Source organism: Eleutherodactylus coqui, chromosome 12 (assembly GCF_035609145.1).
Source record: "Eleutherodactylus coqui strain aEleCoq1 chromosome 12, aEleCoq1.hap1, whole genome shotgun sequence".
NCBI classification, from domain to species: Eukaryota; Metazoa; Chordata; class Amphibia; order Anura; family Eleutherodactylidae; genus Eleutherodactylus; species Eleutherodactylus coqui.
Genome location: NC_089848.1, coordinates 126240543 through 126262935, shown reverse-complemented (window position 1 = coordinate 126262935; position 22393 = coordinate 126240543). Strand labels below are relative to the sequence as shown.

The 22393-nt window shown below is 44.8% G+C and overlaps 1 protein-coding gene across 1 annotated transcript in view; it reads right to left on the bottom strand.

Moving 5' to 3' along the window:
• MALRD1 (MAM and LDL receptor class A domain containing 1) overlaps positions 1 to 22393 on the bottom strand; it is a 460314-nt gene that overhangs the window by 275991 nt on the left and 161930 nt on the right. Inside the window, exons 16-19 of the mRNA XM_066584724.1 lie at positions 21997 to 22084; positions 13537 to 13713; positions 13099 to 13258; positions 6080 to 6236 (exon numbers count right to left, since the gene is read on the bottom strand). Coding sequence (XP_066440821.1) covers positions 6080 to 6236; positions 13099 to 13258; positions 13537 to 13713; positions 21997 to 22084 — 582 coding nt within the window. The remainder of the gene's footprint in view (positions 1 to 6079; positions 6237 to 13098; positions 13259 to 13536; positions 13714 to 21996; positions 22085 to 22393) is intronic.

Sequence of the window (22393 nt, the reverse complement as noted above, 5' to 3'; positions counted from 1 at the left end):
GAGGATATTGATGTTCCACGATTGGACTGACCTGTACAGAGTCCCGACCCGAACCCTACTGTACATCTTCCAGACGAAAGCGTCTTAATTCTTTTGTCTCATCTGGCAGCACTTGTGCCCAATGAAAATTGTACACCGGCTCCGAATAAATTATGCATACATCTCCTGTAATGCTAGAGCACCATTTCGGTGCCCAAGAACCCTGCCCTGTGTCTTCTGTCTGCAGTGACATTCAATAAACAGGTGACTTACGTGGGTTTCTAATGTAGAGGCACAGGCAGGTTTGTGGTGAATCACAGGTGACTTCCCATTTTGGAGCCTCCTATTGACTGCAGCAGCCACATGGGTAAACAAGCTCGTGAGCGCTGCAGCCAATGTAAATAGAGACCAGCCAGGGGGCAGGAGAGGCGATAGGGGAATATTGTTTTTAATACAACTGTAAAATCTAAAGAAACGTTAAAAAAAAAAAGAATGCAATGATTTGGAAACCTCATCTAAGCATATTTAATTCGCAGTGAAACACAGAACACATCAGAGGGGGAGGGGGGCATTTTTTCAATTTAATTTTAAGAAATTAATTCATTTAGAAATTGATGGAAGCAACACAACTCACAAAAGTTGGGACCGGGCCGTGTCTACCATTGTGTAGTATCCAGAGATGAGCAAGCATTAGCATACTCGAAAGTACTCGCTACTCGAGTGAGCACCAAGGAATGAATGACAGGCGAGAGCTGCCTGTGATTGGTTGAGCGCCTCAGCCAATCACAATCAGCTCTTTCAGCAGGCGTAGATTTTAAATCCCTACCTGCACTACAATTAAAGAATTCCTCTGCCACATAGGTCACAGATGTGGGAGGTGCAGCAGCAGGAAATTCTTTTTACTAGTGGGAATGAAGGAAACATCTGCCGCATGCAGCAGATGTGTTCTGCATCCCCGCGGGGGAAACGGCAGCAGCGGAGAGGTAAGGTTTTTTTGTTTTATTTTTACACTAAAATTCTTGTTTTTCAGGGAAGGGCTTATATGTAAAGCCCTTCCATGAAAAACAATTCAGAGGGCTGGCAGAGCATTGTTTTAAATGGAGCTGCCGGCAGCTCCATTGAAAAATGTTCAGACTCCCATTGACTTCAATTGGGTCCGTTACTCGAAACAAGCTCTCGAGCATCGCGAAAAATTCGACTAGAGCAACGAGCACCCGAGCATTTTGCCACTCGCTCATCTCTAGTAGTATCCCCTCTTATTTTTCTAATAGTCTGTAAACGTTTGGGGAGTGAGGAGACCGATGGAGGGAGTTTTGGGAGAAGAATCTTGTCCCATTCTTGTCAGATGTAGGGTTCCAGCTGCTCAACGGTCCATTTTAAATGAGCTTTGGCCCAGAGAAGACGCCTATATTTGCGGATTGTGTTCATATATATGGCTTCTTTTTTGCATAATGCATCTTTAACGTTTATTTGTGGTTTGCACAGTGAATCGTGTTCACAGACAACGATTTCTGGAAATATTCCTGAGCCCATGCAGTGATTCGTATTGCAGAATCATGCCTGATTTTAATGCAGGGACGCCTGCGGGCCTATAGAACCCATGCAACCACTACTGACAATTTACCTTGTCGCTTGTATACATGTATTTCTCCACATTCTCTGAATCTTTTGATATTATATACTGTAGATGGTGGGATATTGAAAGTCTTCACAATTTTACGTTGAGGAACACTTTTCTGAACTTCTTCCACAATGTTTAGATGCAGTTTTTCACAGATTGGTGACCTCTGCCCATCTCTGCTTCTGAGAGACCCGGCCTCTCTAACATGCTCTTTTTATATACAGTCATGTGACTTATGACCTTCCAGCTGTTTTTCTTTAGTCCCACTTATATTTCCAGCCTTTTGACACAATTGTTTTGAGATATGTTGCTGCCAAATTTTAAATAAGTTACTTTTTTAACTAATTGGAACAATGTGTCACTATGAACATCTGATAGATGCTTTGTGTTCTACTGTGAAAAAAATATAGTTAGATGAGATTTCCAAATCCTTGCAATAGTTTTTCTTTACATTTTACACAAAGTCCCAACTCTTTTGGAATTGGGGTTATATATATATTTTTTTTACATTCGGAATAGAATTTTATTTTCTATTTTGCTACATAAAATAAATGATCAACTAATGGAAGGATCTCATTTCATTTATACAGATAAGAATATGGCTGACTATATGTGATAATGTGGTTGGCTTTGCCATCTGTATTTTTTTTTTTTTCAAATCCAATTTTTATTAAGGTTTTCACAGAATAAACAGGGGATCAGACATCAAATTCTACAAAGGCAGATCTTCCAATGGATTGTAATCCGCCGCGTAACGACGTTCCAACAAGATAACTCCGCTACATACAAAGTGTTCTCAGCTTGGTAAATCTAAGCGAATATTAACTAATAGAGTGACCCAACAGGGGAACTTCGTCGTCCCGCACCGGGGTGAACCTGACATACACCTTTAGCTGTCTGCGCTGAGTAAAACGAAAAAGGAAAAGACACACACTGAGACAAGACAGAAGGGGGAGGGGGGGAGGGGGGATAACGCAGGGGAGGGGAATGAATAGGGGTCCAGTCGTAATGGGTGTTTAGGGGGGGGAATCACGTCTCACACATCCCACGACGCCACGGATCTCACCTCCCGCCACGGAGCCCACGTCACAATGAATTTATCATAGGTATTATTTGACCAGCTGTGCAGTTCCTCCAGGGAGTATAAATTGTCCACTCTCTCCCTCCAGAGACCCAGCGATGGAGGCGCACTCTGAAGCCACAAGCGGGGAATCAAGGATTTGGCTGTATCTATTAATAGGGCTACTGGTTTGTTCTTTTTTGGATGGAAATGTTTATTCGGTCTCCACAGAAAAACCAGGTCTGGGGTGAGGCAGACACCAGGCGCCACTTTTTCAATGATTTTCCCCACATCCCTCCAGAAGGGGGCTAAAACCGGACACTCCCACCATATGTGTAGGTATGAACCCGTCTCTCTTTTACATCTCCAGCAGGAATCTTGTGGAGAGAGCTTATGTTCAAATAGCCATTGTGGCGTCCGATACCATCTGACTAAAAGCTTATAGTGGGCCTCTTGTGCTATTACACAGGGGGTGAGGCCAAAAGACGTATCCAGGATCGTCCCGGTCTCCTCCTCCGTGAGCCGGATGCCCAGCTCTTTCTCCCATGATGTAAGGAAGGCTGGTTTGTAGGGTTGGTAAGGGGAGATAAAGGATCTACGAATAAACAAGATTTTTTTATGTGAAGTTTTGTTATCCGCCCAGGACCTTTCGAATATAGTGCGGGGTCTTGTGGACTTATACTCTCTGAAAAATTCTTTGAAGAAACCCGCTAATTGGGCCCCCTCTAAGAAGGAGAAAGATTCCGTAGGGAGAAGTTTTTGAGGGATCATCGCGGGGGTCAGATGTGAAAGCGCTTGTAATTTGGCTATGGAGATCGACTTACATTTGCTCCATACCGGCGCCCGGGGCCGGTCTCCTTGTGGGTTCATTATTCTGGGAATTACGTCTAAGGGAAATATAGGCAAGACGGAGCTAGCTCCGTTCCAAGCTTATCCCATACCTCGCAAGGTCCTCTGAGGAGGGGATTAAATGTTTTGGCACGATAATGAGCGCTAGAGGGAACCCATATGGCCTCAGATAGAGGGACGTTGCTATGCGCTACCATCAATCTTGAGAGTAGTTCGTCGTGCTCTAACCTAGAAAGGTCCCACCAGTAGCGGAGATGGGGTGCGCAGTAATACTCGTAAAGGTTGGGGAGATCAACTCCCCCCTCCCTTTTTTTACGAATCATCAGACCGTGTGCCAGTCTCGGCCTCCTCTGTTTCCAGACGAATGCCGAAAAGACCACGCGCATTAGTTTGAAAAATTTCGTGGGGAGGTGAATAGGGAGCATTCTGATTTTGTAAAGTATGAGTGGGAGAATATATGTCTTTATGATATTTTTTCTCCCCAGCCAGGAGATATAGGGAATGTCATAGGATTTGAGGAGTTGTTTGACCCGCGCGATGAGGGGGATAAAGTTAGAGACGTAAAGGTCTTCCGCCCTTCTGGTCAATTTAATCCCCAGGTATTCCAAATGGGATGATGACCAGGAAAAAGGGGAGTTACCTCTTAGATTGTTAAATTGCTTTGGAGGAATGGAGACGTTCAGCGCTGTAGATTTCGTAAAATTAATCTTAAAGTTTGAGAACGACCCGAATTCTTCGAGCAGCTCGGAGAGTCTGGGGAGACTCTTCTGGGGATCTGCGACCACAAAGGCAATGTCGTCAGCAAATGCCGCCGCCGAGATTCGCTGTTCTCCCACCCGCAGACCCTTAATCCCTGGGTCCCGTCAGACCCTCCGGAGAAGGGGCTCTAGAGATAAAATGAAAAGCGAGGGGGAGAGGGGGCATCCCTGCCGAGTGCCATTTTTCAGCCTAGCATGCGGGCAACCGTATAGCGAGAAGATCGCTCGTGTGAACTGTGCCGGAAGGCCGAAGGAAAACAGTACTCTCTCCATGTACAGCCAGTCCACTCTATCAGAGGCCTTTTCGGCGTCTGTACCTACTATGGCGAGTGGAATCTTATGGTGTTGGGCGTATCTGGCCACATGGAGGAGTTTGATGCAATTGTCTCTCCCCTCCCTCGAATTGGGGTTATATTTAACACCCCTCCTCCCCCTCCCCCTACCACACACATGCTGTCAGCGATTGTTTTTTTGTTTTTTTTTAAAGCTATAAATAATTACATTCAAAATGCAGCACCTATAAGAGTCCTGTAGGGCCGTAAAGGGGTATTTCGGGCATTTACTATTGATGACCTATTCTCAGGAAGTCGCTCAGATCACTGGATTCTGCCATATGATATAGATTCACACTGAAACACACGCACGGATCACTACAGCTCTGTTAGCGCATGCAGTGCCCAACAATTCCTGTTTCCATAGGTCCCAATATTTGCCTCGAGGAGGAATGTCTCTGTAATATGAAGCATGAATCAGTAGGAAATTAAACAATTCTGCTACATGGACAGCTCAGTAGTACACAGGAATGGCCTCGCCACAGGTATAGTGGGCAACAGAGGAATGCAGAGACATGGTGGCGGTCGTTTTGGAGGGGCACCACAGCAGCTTCATCCGCAGGCTGGAAAGCAGCCATGGACCTGAGCATCCGGACACAAAAGGGCCCTGATGACCCGAAGGGCTAAAAGAAACAAACCACATGGAAACAGAGGGAGTCTCCTCCCTTCCTGTTCAGGACTCGGTCCCGGAAGAGGACAGCGCCATGGATCCAAGCCAGGATGAAGACAAAACAGCTAAATATGTAAGACCAGATAGTGTGTGCACTAGGGGCAATGACGAACTGACGTATGCGACTGTGGCAGGGTACTTGTGGGAGAGTTTAACGTTTATTGATGTGACATGTATTAGTATATATATGACGATGTGACGGCATGTGTACCTGAGTAAGTGAAGCGATGTTATTGGTAGATATGTGAGATTCTGTGAGGGGGTTAGGGCACTTTGAGGTATCAGCATTATGTGTAGATGATGTTATATGTAAGACGGGAATGTGTTAACGGAGATGCACCTGGCACTTATAGTCCATTTGAGTTTGGAGTGATGTGGGACTCCTAAATTGGTGATGTACTATGGCACCTACAGTGCTTGAGGCCACAACGTTGCCGTGCCGCAGACCTACAAAGTATAGAGTACTACAAGGACAAAGGTTAGTCATGTCTGAGGTTTGAAGTGCCTTGTCCCGCCGAGGTGTCCCCTTGACATGGACATGGGATATATATATATGCTAGGTGTGACTTCCAGGTAAATTACGTAACATTTAAGTATGAAATACCCTCCTATGGAGTGGAACCAGTTCACTCCGTAAAGTTTATCATATAAAAAATGTATGCCCCCCCCCCCCCCATGTCAGACACAGCCACCCCATGTAACACCTTCTCCCTACTTCACGCATTAAATCAGAGTCTCACGGGGGTATAGTATGGGATTATCAATTGATACGGCCCTGTGCATGGATTCTTATTCATTTCCATCACCTACCTGTAACGATCCCACAGTGGCGCCATTCATGTGGGTCCAGAAGGTCAGCCTGCACTTGGGTCCGGTATGGGATATAAGAGGCGTCATGATATAGGCTGTATGGCCAAATTCTCCATTCGAGCTGTCTGCGTATAAATACCAGCCTTCTTCTGTGGCCCTATGAAGTCAATGTTGTATGGTCAGTCAGGATCGTTTTGCACAATCACTTTGATGTATTTTGTATGGGCAGCTTTAGTCCCCATTACCAGACATGGATAATAATGAGGCTACCTATCAGCAGCCATAAATAAACAAATCGGGAAGACTGATAATTACTGTCTGCATCTGAGTGGGGCTGGTCCCTAGAGGTGACCAAGGGTGACACAAGGATAGTGATCCACTCATATTGAGGTAGGTAAAGGTAGAGTCCCCTGGTGTCCCATTTTCACCATAAAAAAATCCAAACAATTTAAAAAAACACATATTTGGTATTACCGAAACCGGTAAGATGGCACATTTGCATTTTATTTTAATTTCTCTCCATTTAAAAATTTTTGAAAGTTTTTCCATACATTATAAGGTGCATAAAATTGTCCCATAAAAAGCCCTCTTTCGGTTATGCCAATGGAAACATTAAAAAGTTATGGCTCGTGGAATGCAGGGGCGAAAAAAAAATCCCTTGTCCTGAAGAGGTTAAAGGAGCGAGATGAAACATTTTGTAAGTCTTTAGGCGAAAACATGGACAGTGTCAGCTGGGAGAAGACTCTACACAGTATGGCCAATTGTGGGGAGGAATGAAAACTCAATATTCTACCTCTCTATATCTACAATTGCCAGAAAATGTAAGTAAACCTTTGGAGTGATCTGGATTTCTACACCGATTACTAATAAAACGTGTTCTGGGTGTTAACTAAAGCCTCAGGTATACGGGCGGATTGGATTCTGCATGCGGAAGCCCACAGCGGAATCTAACCCTGCTCACGGCTAAGGACACTGCGGACCTATCCAGGTCTTCTATTTTCCTCACTGCAGATGTGTGTGGAAGCTCGGCCTGCTGCGCCGCCACACATGCGCAGTGGAGTTTTTTTTTTAACTTTTGCTTTCCCACAGAATCCGCGGGCTGTCTGCAATTCAATTGCAGATGGGCCGCGGATCCGATGGCTTCCATTGACTTCAATGGAGGCCATCCGTATGGAAACCGCACTGAACTGGAGCATGCTGTGATTTGTTTTAATTCAGCTGTGGATGCCCGTGTTTCTCTATGGGCGGCTTGAACTGTCGGGCACTCGCGTGGATTTTGCAATTCATGTCCGCCCGTGGAGATTGGGCCCTAGTCACAATTAGAAAAATGCAATCTAACTAATAACACAGACAGTTGTACCGTTCATATCTTTTATTCAGCACACTGAGTACTCAATCATCTGCAGTGCAGGAAAGAAAAGTAAGTGAACCCTTGAATAAAATATTCCATAGATCCCCCCTTTAGCAGCAATCACCTCCAATAGATGTTTCCTGTAGCTGCAAATAAGACCTGCCCAATGCTGAGGAGGAATTTTTGATAATTCATACCTGCAAATGTGTTTTAGTTCATCAATATTTCTGTGATGCCTGTTGTGTACAGCACTATTCAGGTCATGCCACAGCATTTAGATAAGGTTAAATGGGTATTCCCTCTACAGTACCTTATCCCTTATCCACAGAATACGGGATAACATGCTGATCTTTGGGGTCCGACCTCCGAGGCCCTACTGATTCTGAGGATGCAGCCAAAGTAAAGGCTGTGGAGGATGTGCATGTGCACCTCTAATCCTTTCACTTCAATGGGACCACCAAAGATAGTTAAGTTCGAGGGCTCAGTTTTCTCCAGTTCAAACATTCGGCTATCTCCACTATACTTAGGGATGTGCTATTTCATATCTTTCTATCTATTTATCCCTTATGTATCTATCTCTCTCATATCTCTCTTTACCGTCAGAATGGTATTGCATTATAAGTTATGATCAAACAATCGGAAGGTCAAGTCCCCCGTGGGGATATAAAAATATATATATAAAGATGAGTTCAAAAAGTTTTATTACTAGAAAAGATAAAAGTAACAAAAGTTTAACAACCCCCCCCCCCTCTCTCTCTCTCATTTTTATAATTAAAAAACAAAACCTGAAACCATATTTGGTTACACTGAATCTGTAAAAGTCCAATCTAGTAAAGTAATGCATTATTTATCCCGCCTTCAAGAAAAATGTAATAAAAAAGTGAACAAAAAGTTGGATACACTCCAAAATGCGCCCAATAAAGACTACAGGATGATTCTCCGAACAATGAGCCCTCACACAATATCGCAGTAGGACGATATAAGTCTGGTATAATCAGAATCGCACGGACCCATGCGTATGCCGCAAGACCCCCCAAAGATGGCAACTGGCAGGGTTTTTTCCCCATTTTACTCCACTTAACATTTTTAAACATTTTTTAGTACATTATATGGTGTTTATTGAATAGAAGCACTGAAAAGCACAACTCATCCCACAAACAACAAGCCCCAGATAGCTACTGCGATACATAAATAGGAGTTATGATTTTTCTGAAAGTGGAAAGGAGGAACCAAAAATGGAAAAAAAAACAAAAACAAGGCTGCATCATTAAGGGGTCAGTAAGCTCTTGGGTTACTCTTGTGGTATGTTTTGGGGGTTATGAATTTTCCATCTATACAGGGCAGCACTTCAAAGGTCACCCTGCTCCATGTAGTCCAAGTATAGAGGCTTATGAGTTGTACCACCAATTACCCGTTATTACTTGGGGTATTAAGTAGTTAATTCCTGTAACTAGTGACAAGAAGTTTTGTAAAGTTTGATTCCCCCCCCCCCCCCCCCGCCTAATAATTTGCTGGCCAGGCAGTTATTGCTACTTTTAGTAATTGCCTCCTAATTCAAGAAAGGAATTATATTAAAGCCACAGATTATAAATCAGATTGATGCAATCAGCCGACATCAGTATTTTATTTGCATATTCTCTGGCTGAGCCAAGAACTGTAAATGAACGGAATGCTCACACCAATATATGAGATGGAAGGTAAACACTAGAGATGAGCGAACGTGTTCGGCTCCGCCCCTTTTCACCCGAGCACCGAACTTTGCGAGCAATTCCGTGCTCGGGCGAAAAAAGTTCGGGGGTCGCCGTGGCAGCGCGGGGGGGTGCGGCGGGGAGTGGGGGGGAGAGGGAGAGAGAGAGGGCTCCCCCCTGTTCCCCGCTGCTGCCGCCCGCGCCGCCGCACCTCCCCCCGCCGCCCGGCGCCGGCCGAATACTTACGCGCGGACACTGAAGTCCTCGGATAAGCCGGTGTCTGGGTGCGTAAGTGTTCGTTAAGAACACGTTCGCTCATCTCTAGTAAACACGTATTTCCATCTCTCTGGCTGTGAGGCAAAAAAGCAATAAAAAAGAAATTGCAAATACTTCGCTAAAAACCCTGAAGTCAAATAGTAACTTAGAACACAATTACCGGCAATCACACTTTTCTATTTGTTAATATTGTTTTAAAAAAGACGTAAAATGCACATAAATTGTTCTGTTTTTTACTTGACAACTTTGCAGGTTTCAGTTTGTTTGCAAATTATGCGGCAACTCATGGGACAAACCATTTAGTTTTGAGTGCCACAATCTTATGGAGCGTGGTCTTGGTGTTAAAGTGTACCTGGGTTTTCAACAAGTTTTCCAATATACCCCAGGTTCTCCTTACCCTCATTTGCTGCTGTTTGCACCCTGCTTCATGTCTGTAAGTTCTGATTTTTAGGTGGTCTTCCCCATTTTTCTGCTGTCCTGCTGTTTGCGATCCACTATCAAGGAGGGGACATGTAGCAAGCCTAGCATTGTGTCAGTAGTTTACTGTCCTGCGCTTCATTGCCCTTACTTCCAATGCTGCATTGCACTGTCTCTGGTCCAATCAGAGGAGAGGCAGTATCTGAATGCCCACCCCTTTGCTTTCCAAGAATAGTCAGCCAATTAGAAGCATCCGGGCCGAATGGTTAGTAAACCCACTATAATGTGTGCATACACACACACAGACCCTGTAATAGCACCAAAGGCAGAGAATGTGGAGATCGTTATCACAGTGTCTGCAGATCTGTCAGCCCGCAGCCTCTAAGTGCATAGGAGTGCCCCTGTTAAGGTAGCTCCTCCCCATGTTGCTCTGAAAACATCGCTGTGTCCTTGTTACTAAAGAAGCTCTGTATCTAACAACAGAGTGGATTACAGAAAAGCTGTAAGGGAGACCCCTAGTGGCAGCTGCTTTAAACATGATTTACAGTGGTAAAGCAATATTTTTACTGCAAGTATATTACAGAAATGATGATTCCAACACAGGCCAGTAGATGAGCAGCAGTTGCCTGAAAAGTTAGTGCCCCTTTAAGCCAGTATTAATGTACTATAAAGGTAACACTTTCAGTCCTAGTCTTCAAACCTACACCCCAGTACACGTATAGGGTCAGTTTGAAGCCTGCAATCTAGCAGAAACAGGTTGGGTGCCCAGCTGTCTCAACAGAGAAGACAGAAGCACTCTTCAACTACTGTTTTCTTCATTTTAACTTAAAGGGGTTGTCCAGTTGTAAAATACTGATAGCCTATCCACAGTACAGGTCATCAATAATTGAGGCGGGAGGATCTACCACCTGGGACCCACACCAATTGGCTGTTTGCTGGGGCGCTGTGTTCATGCAATTCTTCAGGAAGTGGATAGCTCTATTCTCACTGCAGTGGTCAGGCATGGTATAGCAAGCCAAGTTCCCATTCACTTCAATGTGAGCTGGGCCTGCAATACCAAGCATGGCCACTGCAGTAAGAAAGGAGCTGTATGCTTCTTGCAGAAGTCAGCTCTGTGCACAAGCACAGAGGCCCAGTGAACAGCTAAAATGACTAAAAGTAAATCAAGACCCACTCTAGTATTTTATCTGAGTGGAAATTTATTAATTAAAAAAAAACTATATATTAAAAAATATATCCTTTTATATTTACAGTTATATATATTTATATTTTAGACTTTTGTAGAATTCACACTTTAACCTTTTAAATGCCAATGTTCCAAAATTGAAACAATGGATTCATATAGTTGCTGCTTTGCTTTTAGAATGCTCCCTTGCAAAAAAGTATTCCTTTAAAAAAGGTTAAAAAAACCAATAGTTCTGTATGTTCTAAAAATTTGGGGGGTTGTTTGACAAATGAAAAAACTGGGTCATTTGGGACCAAAGTATTGTAGTTGTTAAGGGAGTAATGAAAGGTTACCAAAGCATCCTAGCCAAGATCAGGGGGTTATTATAAGACTAAAATATTGATGAGCTATCCTGAGGACAGAGTATCAGTAGTTTTTCGGTGAGGGTCCTCCGCTTGGGAACCCCCACGATCAGCTGACTGAAGCAACAGCAGCACTTGGGTAAGCACTGCAGTCGCTTTACTCTACATCAGGCACAGTGCTGTACATTATATAATGTCTGTAGAGTTGTAGCGTAATCCCATTCACTTGAATGAGACTGAGATCCTGTTATGCATCTGACTGATGAACGTTAATGCGCAGTCTTAAGAAGAGGCCGGTGCAATCACCCGTGCAGCACGGCCTACTCAATCAGCTGGTCAGTGGGGATCCTGGGCGACAGACCTCCACTAATCAACTATTGATGGCTTATCCTGAAGACACTCCATCAGTAGTGTAGTCCTAGAGAATGCCTTTAAGACAACTTCAACTCATGTAAGCCATTCTAAGATTTGTGGATGCCTCATCCTTCATTCAGGTGCCATTGCTGGAAACTGTTTTTTTTACATTTTCTAAATTTTTCATTAATTGATGAAATATTTCTTGTCGTCTTTGTTCTTTATATTGAAAAACATGAGTTTTAATATTTTTGAAAAACATTAGGATTTGAACATTGGATAGGAAAATGTTAAAGGGGTTGTCCCGCGGCCAAAACGAAAAATTTTTCACACCCCAGTCCCCCATGTTAAGCAAGCATTACAAACTACCCATGTAGAGCATTTCTACTCACCATTAAGCTGTTTCATGAAGTTATAAAAATCTTCTTCCAAGATGGCCGCCGTCATTTCCCAAGGTGCACCGCTGGTCTTCTCCCATGGTGCACTGCGGGTCTTCTCCCATGGTGCACTGTGGATGTTCTTCTCCAGTCTGAGCTCCACTGCCGATTACAGCCACCTCATTGGCTGATCGGCACCACGCGACGGGGGCGGAGCTACGAGATGATGCTGAGAAGGGGGAGGAGCCAGGACGCAGCTCGTGAGCCTGGAGCTTCCAGAAGAGGATTCTTATCTGCGCAAGCCCGACTGTTGCAGCGACCAGAGAAGAAGGCTTCAGTCGTCACCATGGAGACGGGGACGCCAGCACCGGAGGGGGTAAGTGTATAACTTCTGTATGGCTCATATTTAATGCACGATGTATATTACAAAGTGCAGTTATATGGCCATACAGAAGTGTATAACCCCACTTGCTGCCGCGGGACAACCCCTTTAAGACTTGTTTTTTGCTTTTTAAATAGATTTACAATGAGGTGAAAGTTGTTTTTATCATTCGGGGAACACCTGATACCATCTTTTTGTGCATGTAACGATTCGGGAGTCTTCAGGAATGAAGTCTAATGGTTCTTTTCAGTAGCTGATTGTGAGGCCCGGACGTACCTCCAAATACTTGTTCACCCAGCAGTTGGGCTGTTTAGAGGAACCAATGATCACCCAACCAATGAGCAAACATTTGTTCATCAACTGATCACCTCATTAACATGAGCAAAACAATGTTTGCTGATCTAGGTACGTCTCCCGGTGTGAACAGAGAGATGTACATTTGGCCCATGGGAACAAACAATCATATTAGCGATTGTACGTCCCTGTGGGACCATTTTCAACCGGCGCAACGAAAATTAAAAATATGTGAAACTAGCCCTGATAGACTTGCATGTTGATCGGAGCTCATTACATCAGGCCATGAATTCAGCCAGTATAAAAGGACCTTATCTGTAGATAGAAATAACAAACATCAGACAAGCACTCACGTGGTATGGTCCTTGAGAGGCCGGTGAGACTCCTCTCCTGGATGAATGGTGACTCCTTGGCCAACAGTCCACTGGAATGTATTGTCCCGACGGAAAGAAGTTGCTGCAGGCTGGAACCAATTACACAAGCTCCCGTTTTCGAAGTTACAGTATTCTGAAACTAAGAAATTTTTCAGATCTCAGTTATGCTTATATCCCAGCCAGCTTTATGGTGGTGGGGCTTTACACCAACATAGTAGACAACAATGGAGCGCAGTGTTAATTATTTGGTACCCGAATGTTTAGCTAAAAACTCAATCAAAAGAAGATAACATTTTCAGGCAGCTTAATGAGAGCATTTTACCCCAGGAGATGCTGGAATATTTCATAGATTCCTCCCATCATCCTCACAAGAATTGCTAGACACTAATTTCAGGACGTAGTTCTTTCTGGACTTACCACAGTTGTCTTCATCGGAACCGTCTAGACAGTCTTCCCTGAAATCACACAGCTTAGTGATTGGTATACAATCTCCTGTTGACCTGCAGACATATTCATCCACGGAGCAGTTGTGGACGGGAAGTGTTACTTTAGTAGATGTTGCCAAGGGAATCGGTGACCAAGTTGGCAAAGCTCCTGTATAAAGATATATTGATATCTGGTTCATTTATGGGACTACTAAGCAACTGGACAGGCTACCTTGCTTAAATGGGTTATCCCGTGATATTAAAGAGACTGTCACCTACTTTGAGCCCTATAAGCTAGGCTCATAGGCTATGTTGCGTCCCACTAGGAGTGCAACCTCCAAAACAAAGAAAAAGGCACAACTGTGCAAAGGAACATAAAACTAAGGGGAGTTCTCTCCCTATAAACCCCTAACCCAGGAGAGGGCCCTGCCTACTCGGCAGGCCGATCGCTCCGATAGGTGCGAGCCCGCACTCGTGCCTGGGCCACTGACAAGTCCCTACCCGGGAGCCCTAGCACCAAAGAAAGGGAAAACAAATAACCAAAAAAAGCAGAAAAGGACTTAGCTGGAATAGAGGAGCTCCAGCCAGGATGTCTTCCTCCGTCGCTGTCCAGTGGCAACTAAAGCATTGACCAGCATAGGGGGTCAATGCTAGCACAGTTTAAATAGGAGCTGAGCTAGTCAGCACCAGGTGCTGACTGACATCACTCCTGCAACTACCACACCCCTCAGTTCCAGGAGAAGCAAGGGCACACCCAAAACCTGGTCTGGCTTGCAAGCAAGGTGCAGGCCTCAGAATGGCTGCAACAGGCTATAAGTAGTTGAGTCGCTGAGTTCGGGAATGTTTTATACTTATTTTTCCTGCTGTTGTCCCGGTGTCAGTACTCTAACCAGCCACTGCAATGTATTGAGCATGGGTGGACTACTTGGCATGCCGCTCAAACAATGCAGCTGCTGATTTGAGTGGTTTGATTGCTGACATCGGGGGGACAGTGGCGAATGTAAGTGTAAAACTTACATTCCCAGATTTAACAGGTCAGCTACTTTGAGCCCATAAGCTTAGCTTATGTGGCCCATAATTGCTAACAGCTGCCCTTAAAGGGGTTGTCCCGCGAAACAAAGTTGGGGTATACACTTCTGTATGGCCATATTAATGCACTTTGTAATATACATTGTGCATTAATTATGAGCCATACAGAAGTTATTCACTTACCTGTTCCGTTGCTGGCGTCCTCGTCTCCATGGTGCCGTCTAATTTTCAGCGTCTAATCGCCCGATTAGACGCGCTTGCGCAGTCCGGTCTTCTTTCTTCTGAATGGGGCCGCTCGTGCCGGAGAGCGGCTCCTCGTAGCTCCGCCCCGTCACGTGTGCCGATTCCAGCCAATCAGGAGGCTGGAATCGGCAATGGACCGCACAGAAGACCTGCGGTCCACCGAGGGTGAAGATCCCGGCGGCCATCTTCGCAAGGTAAGTAAGAAGTCACCGGAGCGCGGGGATTCGGGTAAGTACTATCCGGGTTTTTTTTTAACCCCTGCATCGGGTTTGTCTCGCGCCGAACGGGGGGCTATTGAAAAAAAAACAACCCGTTTCGGCGCGGGACAACCCCTTTAATGTTTTTCGCTATCCTTCTGCTCTACAGGTTTCTGTCATCGTCTTAGGATGCCTGTGTTACAGTTTGACAGCTATGCCACTCCAGTGCTAGCCAAGCGCTTGAACTCTATTATCTCCTCCAGTCCCATTGAAATGAATGGAGCAGTGATGTACGTTTGGGTATGCTTTTGAGTTCTGCTCTTCTCCTGATCGGCAAGGGTTCCATTGGTAAGACTGCTAATGATCAGCTATTTATCCCCTATGCTGTGGATGGTGGAAATGTTTATTGTGTCGGATAACTCACTTAAAGCAATAGTAAAGGAACACTAACCCTAGTAAAGAGTGATAAAATACATAGTAGTCGTCTTCTCCACAGTGTTTGCAGGATTTTCTGTACTAACAGAGAGTTTTGTAGTATTGTTGCATAGGTCACAAGCATTTATTTCCTCCTGATCCTTTACATTTGTGGCTGACAGGTAGATTAATGCGTGAGGCTTTTATGAGGAGGTTAAGATTAGTATCCTGGTCTCCTATTCTTGGTAGAGCAATGGGGAGAGCTCCTGCATTAGGCAGTTGCCTTAGGCCTCATGTCCACGGGGAAAATCAGGCCCGCCGCAGATTCTTCATGTAGAATCCGTAGCAGGTCCCTCCTGCCCCGCGGACATGAGGCCTAAAAATCAGAATAAACTCACCTGCTCCAGACGATGTGGACTTTCTTTCATACGCAACCGGATCTTCTTTCTTCGGCCTGGCGGATGTGCTCGGCATGCCGCGCACATGCGACGGGAACATCCACTGGGCCGAAGAAAGAAAGATCCGGCCGCGAAGAAGGGAAGAACCGTATCATCCGGAGCTGGTGAGTTTTATTCTGGTACGGGTCTCCCGCGGATCCGGACAGCTTCCATAGGCTTCAATAGAAGCCTGCAGGAGCCGTCCCCGCGGGAGACCCGCACGGAAATGGAGCATGTCCATTTTTTTTCCCGCACGCGGATCCGCGCCTGCAGGGAAAAATGACATGCGCGGGTATTTAACTACCTCCGGGTGTCCAATGCATCCCTATGGGGCGCAGGTCCGCATGCGTGAGAAACGCTGCTGATTTAAGCCTGTGGACATGAGGCCTTAAAGTCAGACAGAGGTTTACGAAGAGGGACGGGTTGAGGAGATCCTGGGAAATACCTGGAATTCTTTATATAATAATAACATCATATCTTTATTTGTATAGCGCCAACTTATTCCACAGCGCTTTCAAGCATGCGAGAACACAAACGAAACATCAATTACATGTGATATACAATCAGTTTGGAACAAACAGGGTGGGGATGGTACAGGAGGTACAAGGGGGGGGGGAGACACAGGGTAACACAGGCTATAGGGAAATTACATGTGGGAATCAGTTATTAGGAAGCAAACTGGGTGGGTGTGGTAAGGAGGTGCCGGGGTAGAGGTCATATGCGATAGGCAGGGTGGAAGGTGTGGAAGGTGTGGGGAGCCATAGGGAGGGGCGGGAGACTAGGTCAGGTGATTTGGTATGCCCTAAGGAGGTGCATTTTAAGACGCATCTGAAATCTCGTGCTTTGGAGATCGTCCGGATGCCTTGCGGTAGAGCGTTCCAGAGGATAGGTGCTGCTCTGGTGAAATCCTGGAGACGAGCATGTGAGGTTCATAGTAGGGGGATGTTTAGTCTAAGTGCATTAGCAGATGAGAGTGAGCGGACTGGGTGATGTACGCATAGGAGGGAAGTGATGTACAGTGGCACAGCGCCATGGAGAGCTTTGTGGGTGAGGAGTTTAAATTTAGTTCTCCAGCGGATGGGAAGCCAATGGAGTGACTGGCATAGTGCAGAGGCGTCTGAGCTGGATAGAAAAATGAGCCTAGCTGACGCGTTTAATATGGATTGGAGACGAGAGAGTCTGGTGTGGGGGAGGCCGATGAATAGCAAGTTGCAGAAGTCAAGTCGGGAGTGGATGAGGGCAACAACAAGTGTCTTCAGAGTGTCTGTGATGAGAAATGGCCGTATTTTAGCAATATTTCTGAGGTGCATGTGGCATCTTTGGGCTAGAGATTGGATGTGAGGGGTGAAGGAGAGGTCAGAGTCCAGTGTGACCCCAAGGCATCGGGCATGCTGTCTGGGGGTTATGGTGATGCCAGATACTGATATGGAGATGTTGGGGGGAGGTCGACTGGTTAAGGGCGAAAAGAAAAGGAGGTCAGTTTTTGAGAGGTTAAGTTTAAGAACGAGGGAGGACATGGTGTAAGAGGCAGCAGACAGACAGTCGGTGAGATTTTGGAGTAATGGTGCTGAGATGTAAAGGGAAGAGGTGTATATTTGGGTGTCGTCAGCGTAGAGATGGTATTAGAGGCCAAATTTGCGAATGGTTTGTCTATTTGGGGCTGTGTAGATAGAAAAGAAGAGGGGACCAAGGACCGAGCACTGAGGGACCCCGACAGTGAGAGGAAGTGGAGTGGAGATAGAGCCAGCGAATGAGATGCTGAAAGAGCGGTCAGAGAGGTAGGAGGAGAACCAGGAGAGAGCAGTGTCCTTTAGACCAATAGAGTGGAGCATTGTGAGGAGGAGGTGATGGTCGACAGTGTCAAAAGCTGTGAGAGGTCAAGGAGGATCGGTAGGGAGTAATCGCCCCTCCATTTGGCCATTATCAGATCGTTAGACACTTTTGTGAGGGTGGTTTCGGTCAAGTTGAGGAGGCGGAGATGTAATTTGGAGATGAAGGGGAGATTTGAGACGGGTCGGTAGTTGGCAGCGTCGGTCGGGTCAAAGGTTGGTTCTTTTAGCAGAGAGGATATAATGGAGTGTGTGAATGAGAAGGGAAAGGGCCCGAGGTTAAGGAGAGGTTGCAGATAGTGGTGAGGTGGGTAATGAGAGCTGGGGAAATGGACCAGAGGAGGTGAGAGGGAAGAGGGTCTCTAGCACAGGTGGTGGGGCGGGCAGCGGATAGTAGCCTGGAGACTTCTTCCTCTGTTCTTGGTTTTAACATAGAAAGTGAGTGGGTGATGGATGCAGTGCCGAGGAAACCTGGATCGGGGCTAGCTGTGCAGTTTTCGGAGATTTCTTTTTGGATGTTGTTGAATTTTTCCTTGAAATAGGCGGCTTGTTTTCCGGGATAGTTTATATGTATTTCTCACTTTTTTTATTGCACCATGTCCTACTTTTTGCAGGTGCGCACGTTTGCACGCCTGTAAAACACGGACATGTGAACACACCAAAAGAAAACAATGGTTCTAATAGACGCGTGGTTATGTGCACACAAATGTACGCACATAAACACTCTTGTCTGAATGAGCCCTAAGGGGTTAATGAAAAGACCTGATAGAACACATATATATGGTGACTCTGCCTTGTCTCCTATCATTGCAGTTCGTCATGGCTTTTGCCTTCGGAAACAGGAGTGGACATGAGAAATGGTTATAGCGACCGCCATAATACAATAGTACCTCCCAGAGTGTCACGTATTACACGTCGCACCATATATCAGTATATAACAGATCACACAGCTTTATTCCAGTGCTAAAGGGTCAAACGCAGCCAATGTCCTATATGAGCGCTTGGCTGCTCGACAATCACTAATGCTGGCTGGACGGTATTTACTGCCCGTCGCAGTCCGGTCTCATGCCGGCCCACTTATTCCTGTGAATTACTCTACTTGTCATTCGCCCATTGATCAGTGTTTTGCTGCAGTAATGCGAAGTTATAGGCAGGACTATCCATAATGATTAGAAGATATGTGACTGGAGTTAATTAAATTATTTTTAATTTTTTTCTACAGATGACCGACAGTATAAATAAGTGGAAGAAAGATTTTTAATTCTTACAAAAACTAATATTAAAAGTTTAATATTTTCAATAAAAATATAAAAAAAACACAAATTTGGTATTGTGTCCATGAAATCCAGTCTATTAAAATAACAGATTACTTATCCTGCATGGTGAACGCCGCAAGAATAAAATATACAACACCAGAATTTGTTTTACTTATTTATGCAACTATTTTTTTAACATCTCTGACCCCCATGACTTTTTTTTTTATTTCACACTTTTCCACTGTAGCAGGGGCATCCATAGGAGCCCCAATTACAGGGGAAAGCATCCCCCTGTAGTGACATTAGTTGCTGGCAGAGCTGATCAGGGTCTTTAGAACCCTGCAGCTCTGCTGTAACAGGGGATCCTGGAGGTCACATGTTCGCTGGGTCACATAGTGGAAAAAACACTTCCACTTTCATTTCTTAGTACATAGCGCTCGTTAAGTGCTTAAAAAGCGCTTCTCCTCCAGGTCCTCAGCAGTGACTGACAGCTGAGAACTCGACCTGTTTTTGCTTAAATGCAGCAGCAGAGGCTTTAATCCTGCGTCGTATTTTCGCTATCACAGGAAAAAGCGCAGGAGCAGGTCCTTAAGGTGTTAACGGGGTTGTCTGGTTACTGGATAACCACTTGTCAATATAACCCCCTGAGTAACAATTAAGAAAAAACAGATAGATAGCTACTCATTCGCAGTTGCCAGGATCCAGCACTGCAGCTTGCTGCAGTACTGCTGTTTGTTGGGACAGATGATGTCCCAGGAGATCAAATGACCACTGCAGCCTTTCATTGGCCACATTCTTGAACTCTTGGCATCTTGGTGATGAAGATTTAAGCATTAATGCCAGGAGAACGAGCAGTAATGCTGCAGCCTCTCATTGGCTGCAGCGGTCACCTAATTCCCCGTGATATCAGCTGTCACAACAATCACCGGGACCACAGCGAGTGTCAGTGCTGAATCCCGGTGGCCACTGAGGGGTAAGTATTTCTCTGTTTATTATTTTCATATAGTTGAAAAGTACCTGGACAACCCCTTTAAATAGTACCATAAAAAATACAATTGGTCACACATAAAAACAAGCCCTCAGACAGCCACGTCTATAGAAAAATAAAAAAGTTATGATTTTTGAAAGTGGAAGGAAAAAACCCCCAAAATGAAACGAAAAATGGGCATGCCGTCGCGGAGTTAAATTTGATGACTGTGTGAAGGGAAGACGGGTATTTTAAGCTTTATGCGCAAACAAATAGCTCCAACGCCAATAAGGAAATGTCCGAAAACATGGAGGGTGTCATTGTAACTAACAAGGACGCGCTCTCATTGGGAGCGCTGCTATTTCTGGACATGTCCCCAGTGGATCGCAGCTTCCTGCTCACATTACTGGACTCTGGAGACCTTTACTTCATGGGAACGCTTCCCTTATGATGGATCTACCTGCACGACGCCGAGAAATAATCAGATATCCTGGATGCGGCTGTATTTGTTACATAAGACAGTTGGATACACAGTCAGAGGAAAGCGCAATGTTATAGATTTCTACACAAGACTCTGTAATTGCCATCTGTGCTGGATAAATTCTTCTAAGTTCAATGTCATGGGGTTCAGAAAAACTGTTTTAGTAGAACAGATTGTGAGTTATGATCAACAAATAAAAGACGAAAGGAAGAGCCTGTACCAAATATTAGGTGCCGTAATATATATAAAAAGCACCTCCAACCTCTCCTATATCTGTTCATATTCTGGCTTTGGCCCTTTGGCTCACAATTTTCAGTCATTGTTGCAAGGCTTGTTAAAAAGTCTAACATTGACTTGCAGGAATGCTGCTTTCCAATAGGTGGTGCTGTAGAGGTATTGCTCCATCTTTCCATTTGCATATTTCCCAGAGGAGCATGGATGGCCCTATTAGTCTCTACAAACCATCTAGGTACTCTTCTTGACGCATGTTTATAGGCCTCTCACTAGCTAAGTAAGAAACCTGCTACACACTGATGAGGGGCACTCACCCCGAAACAGCTATCTGTGCATGGTTATTCTGGTTTGGTTCACAATTCCCAGTCATTGTTACAAGGCTTGTTAAAAAAAAGTCTGACATTGACTTGCAAGAATGCTGCCTACCAATAGGTGGTGCTGTTGAGGTATTATCCCATCTTCTCATTAACACAAAGACATGCACATTATCCCCAAGGGGCTTACAGGGAGAAGGAAAATATGTTAAAATGGGTTTACAGCTAGAAAAACGAACACATTTACAGCTGCATATGTGATAATTAGAGTTGAGCAAGCCAAAACAATTAAACCCTGTTCAACACAAACTCGAACCTTGTGCAGTTCATCTCGGCTGGAAGAAGATGACAAAGAAGAAGACGAAAAAGAAGAAGATGACAACAAAGATGACAAAGAAAACAACGAAGAAGAAAACAAGGACGAAGACCACAACAAAGAAAATGACAAAGAAGACGATGAAGACGATGAAGATAACTTCTTCTCCCTCCTCCTCCCCTTCCTTCTTATACAGTGTTATACATCAGTTTTGGGGTACTAGTGAATTTTGTGTTCAGTTCGAACTAATTTGGACCAAACCAAACTTTTTAGTGAAATTTGGCGAACCTGTTGAACTGAACTCTTCACAAGTTCACTCATCAGTAGTGACACTATAAAGGGATAAAGCACATACTCATGGTGGCGGCTCCAGCACTGCCAGCTTTGCTTTTCTGACTTCATATAGAATGTAATTCTTACTGCATACAGCCACCACTAGGGGGAGCTCACTGTAGTTGGATTTCTACAGCTAGTATAGGAGCTTTATATGTCTGTATGAAGTGAGCGTCCCCTAGTGGTGGCTGCTATGAGTGGCTTTTTTCAATCAGGGGAAGCAGTTTAGTATTGGACCTATACCAACAAGGAACCCATAGCAGTTACATGCCCTAACCCTGTGAGTGCTCTCGCTTTAGTAGAAAGCTATACCTATGGTATGTTCCACTGATAGCATAACTGTAAAATCCGCTCCTATCAATGAACTCATGAGGCTATATTAGTGCCTTAATGTGATCTTACCTTGATGCAAAGTACAGTTAGTAAATGAAATGTCATCGATTGCAATGTCCCCCGTAAATCCATCACCAACCATGCCTGCAATTAACAGCTAAAAGGTGGAAAACAATATATTACTGACATATAAAACCAATGAGACCCACTTATAGCACCAAGGTATCAAACAGATTAGATAAAGAACCGACCCCAATAGTGACGGATTATACACTGAGGGTCTTATTGTGCTACATTAAGAATGGTGGACACATCGAGCACGTCATGTAGAGCTCTTTGTAAAACTTTGCCCTCACTTAAACAAGTAAATATAGGACAAGACTGATGCTTCCAGCCAAGACTGATATATCACATGGCCCCCTTGCCATTTAAAAAACCTGAGCTGAATTCAATATGGCGGATTTCA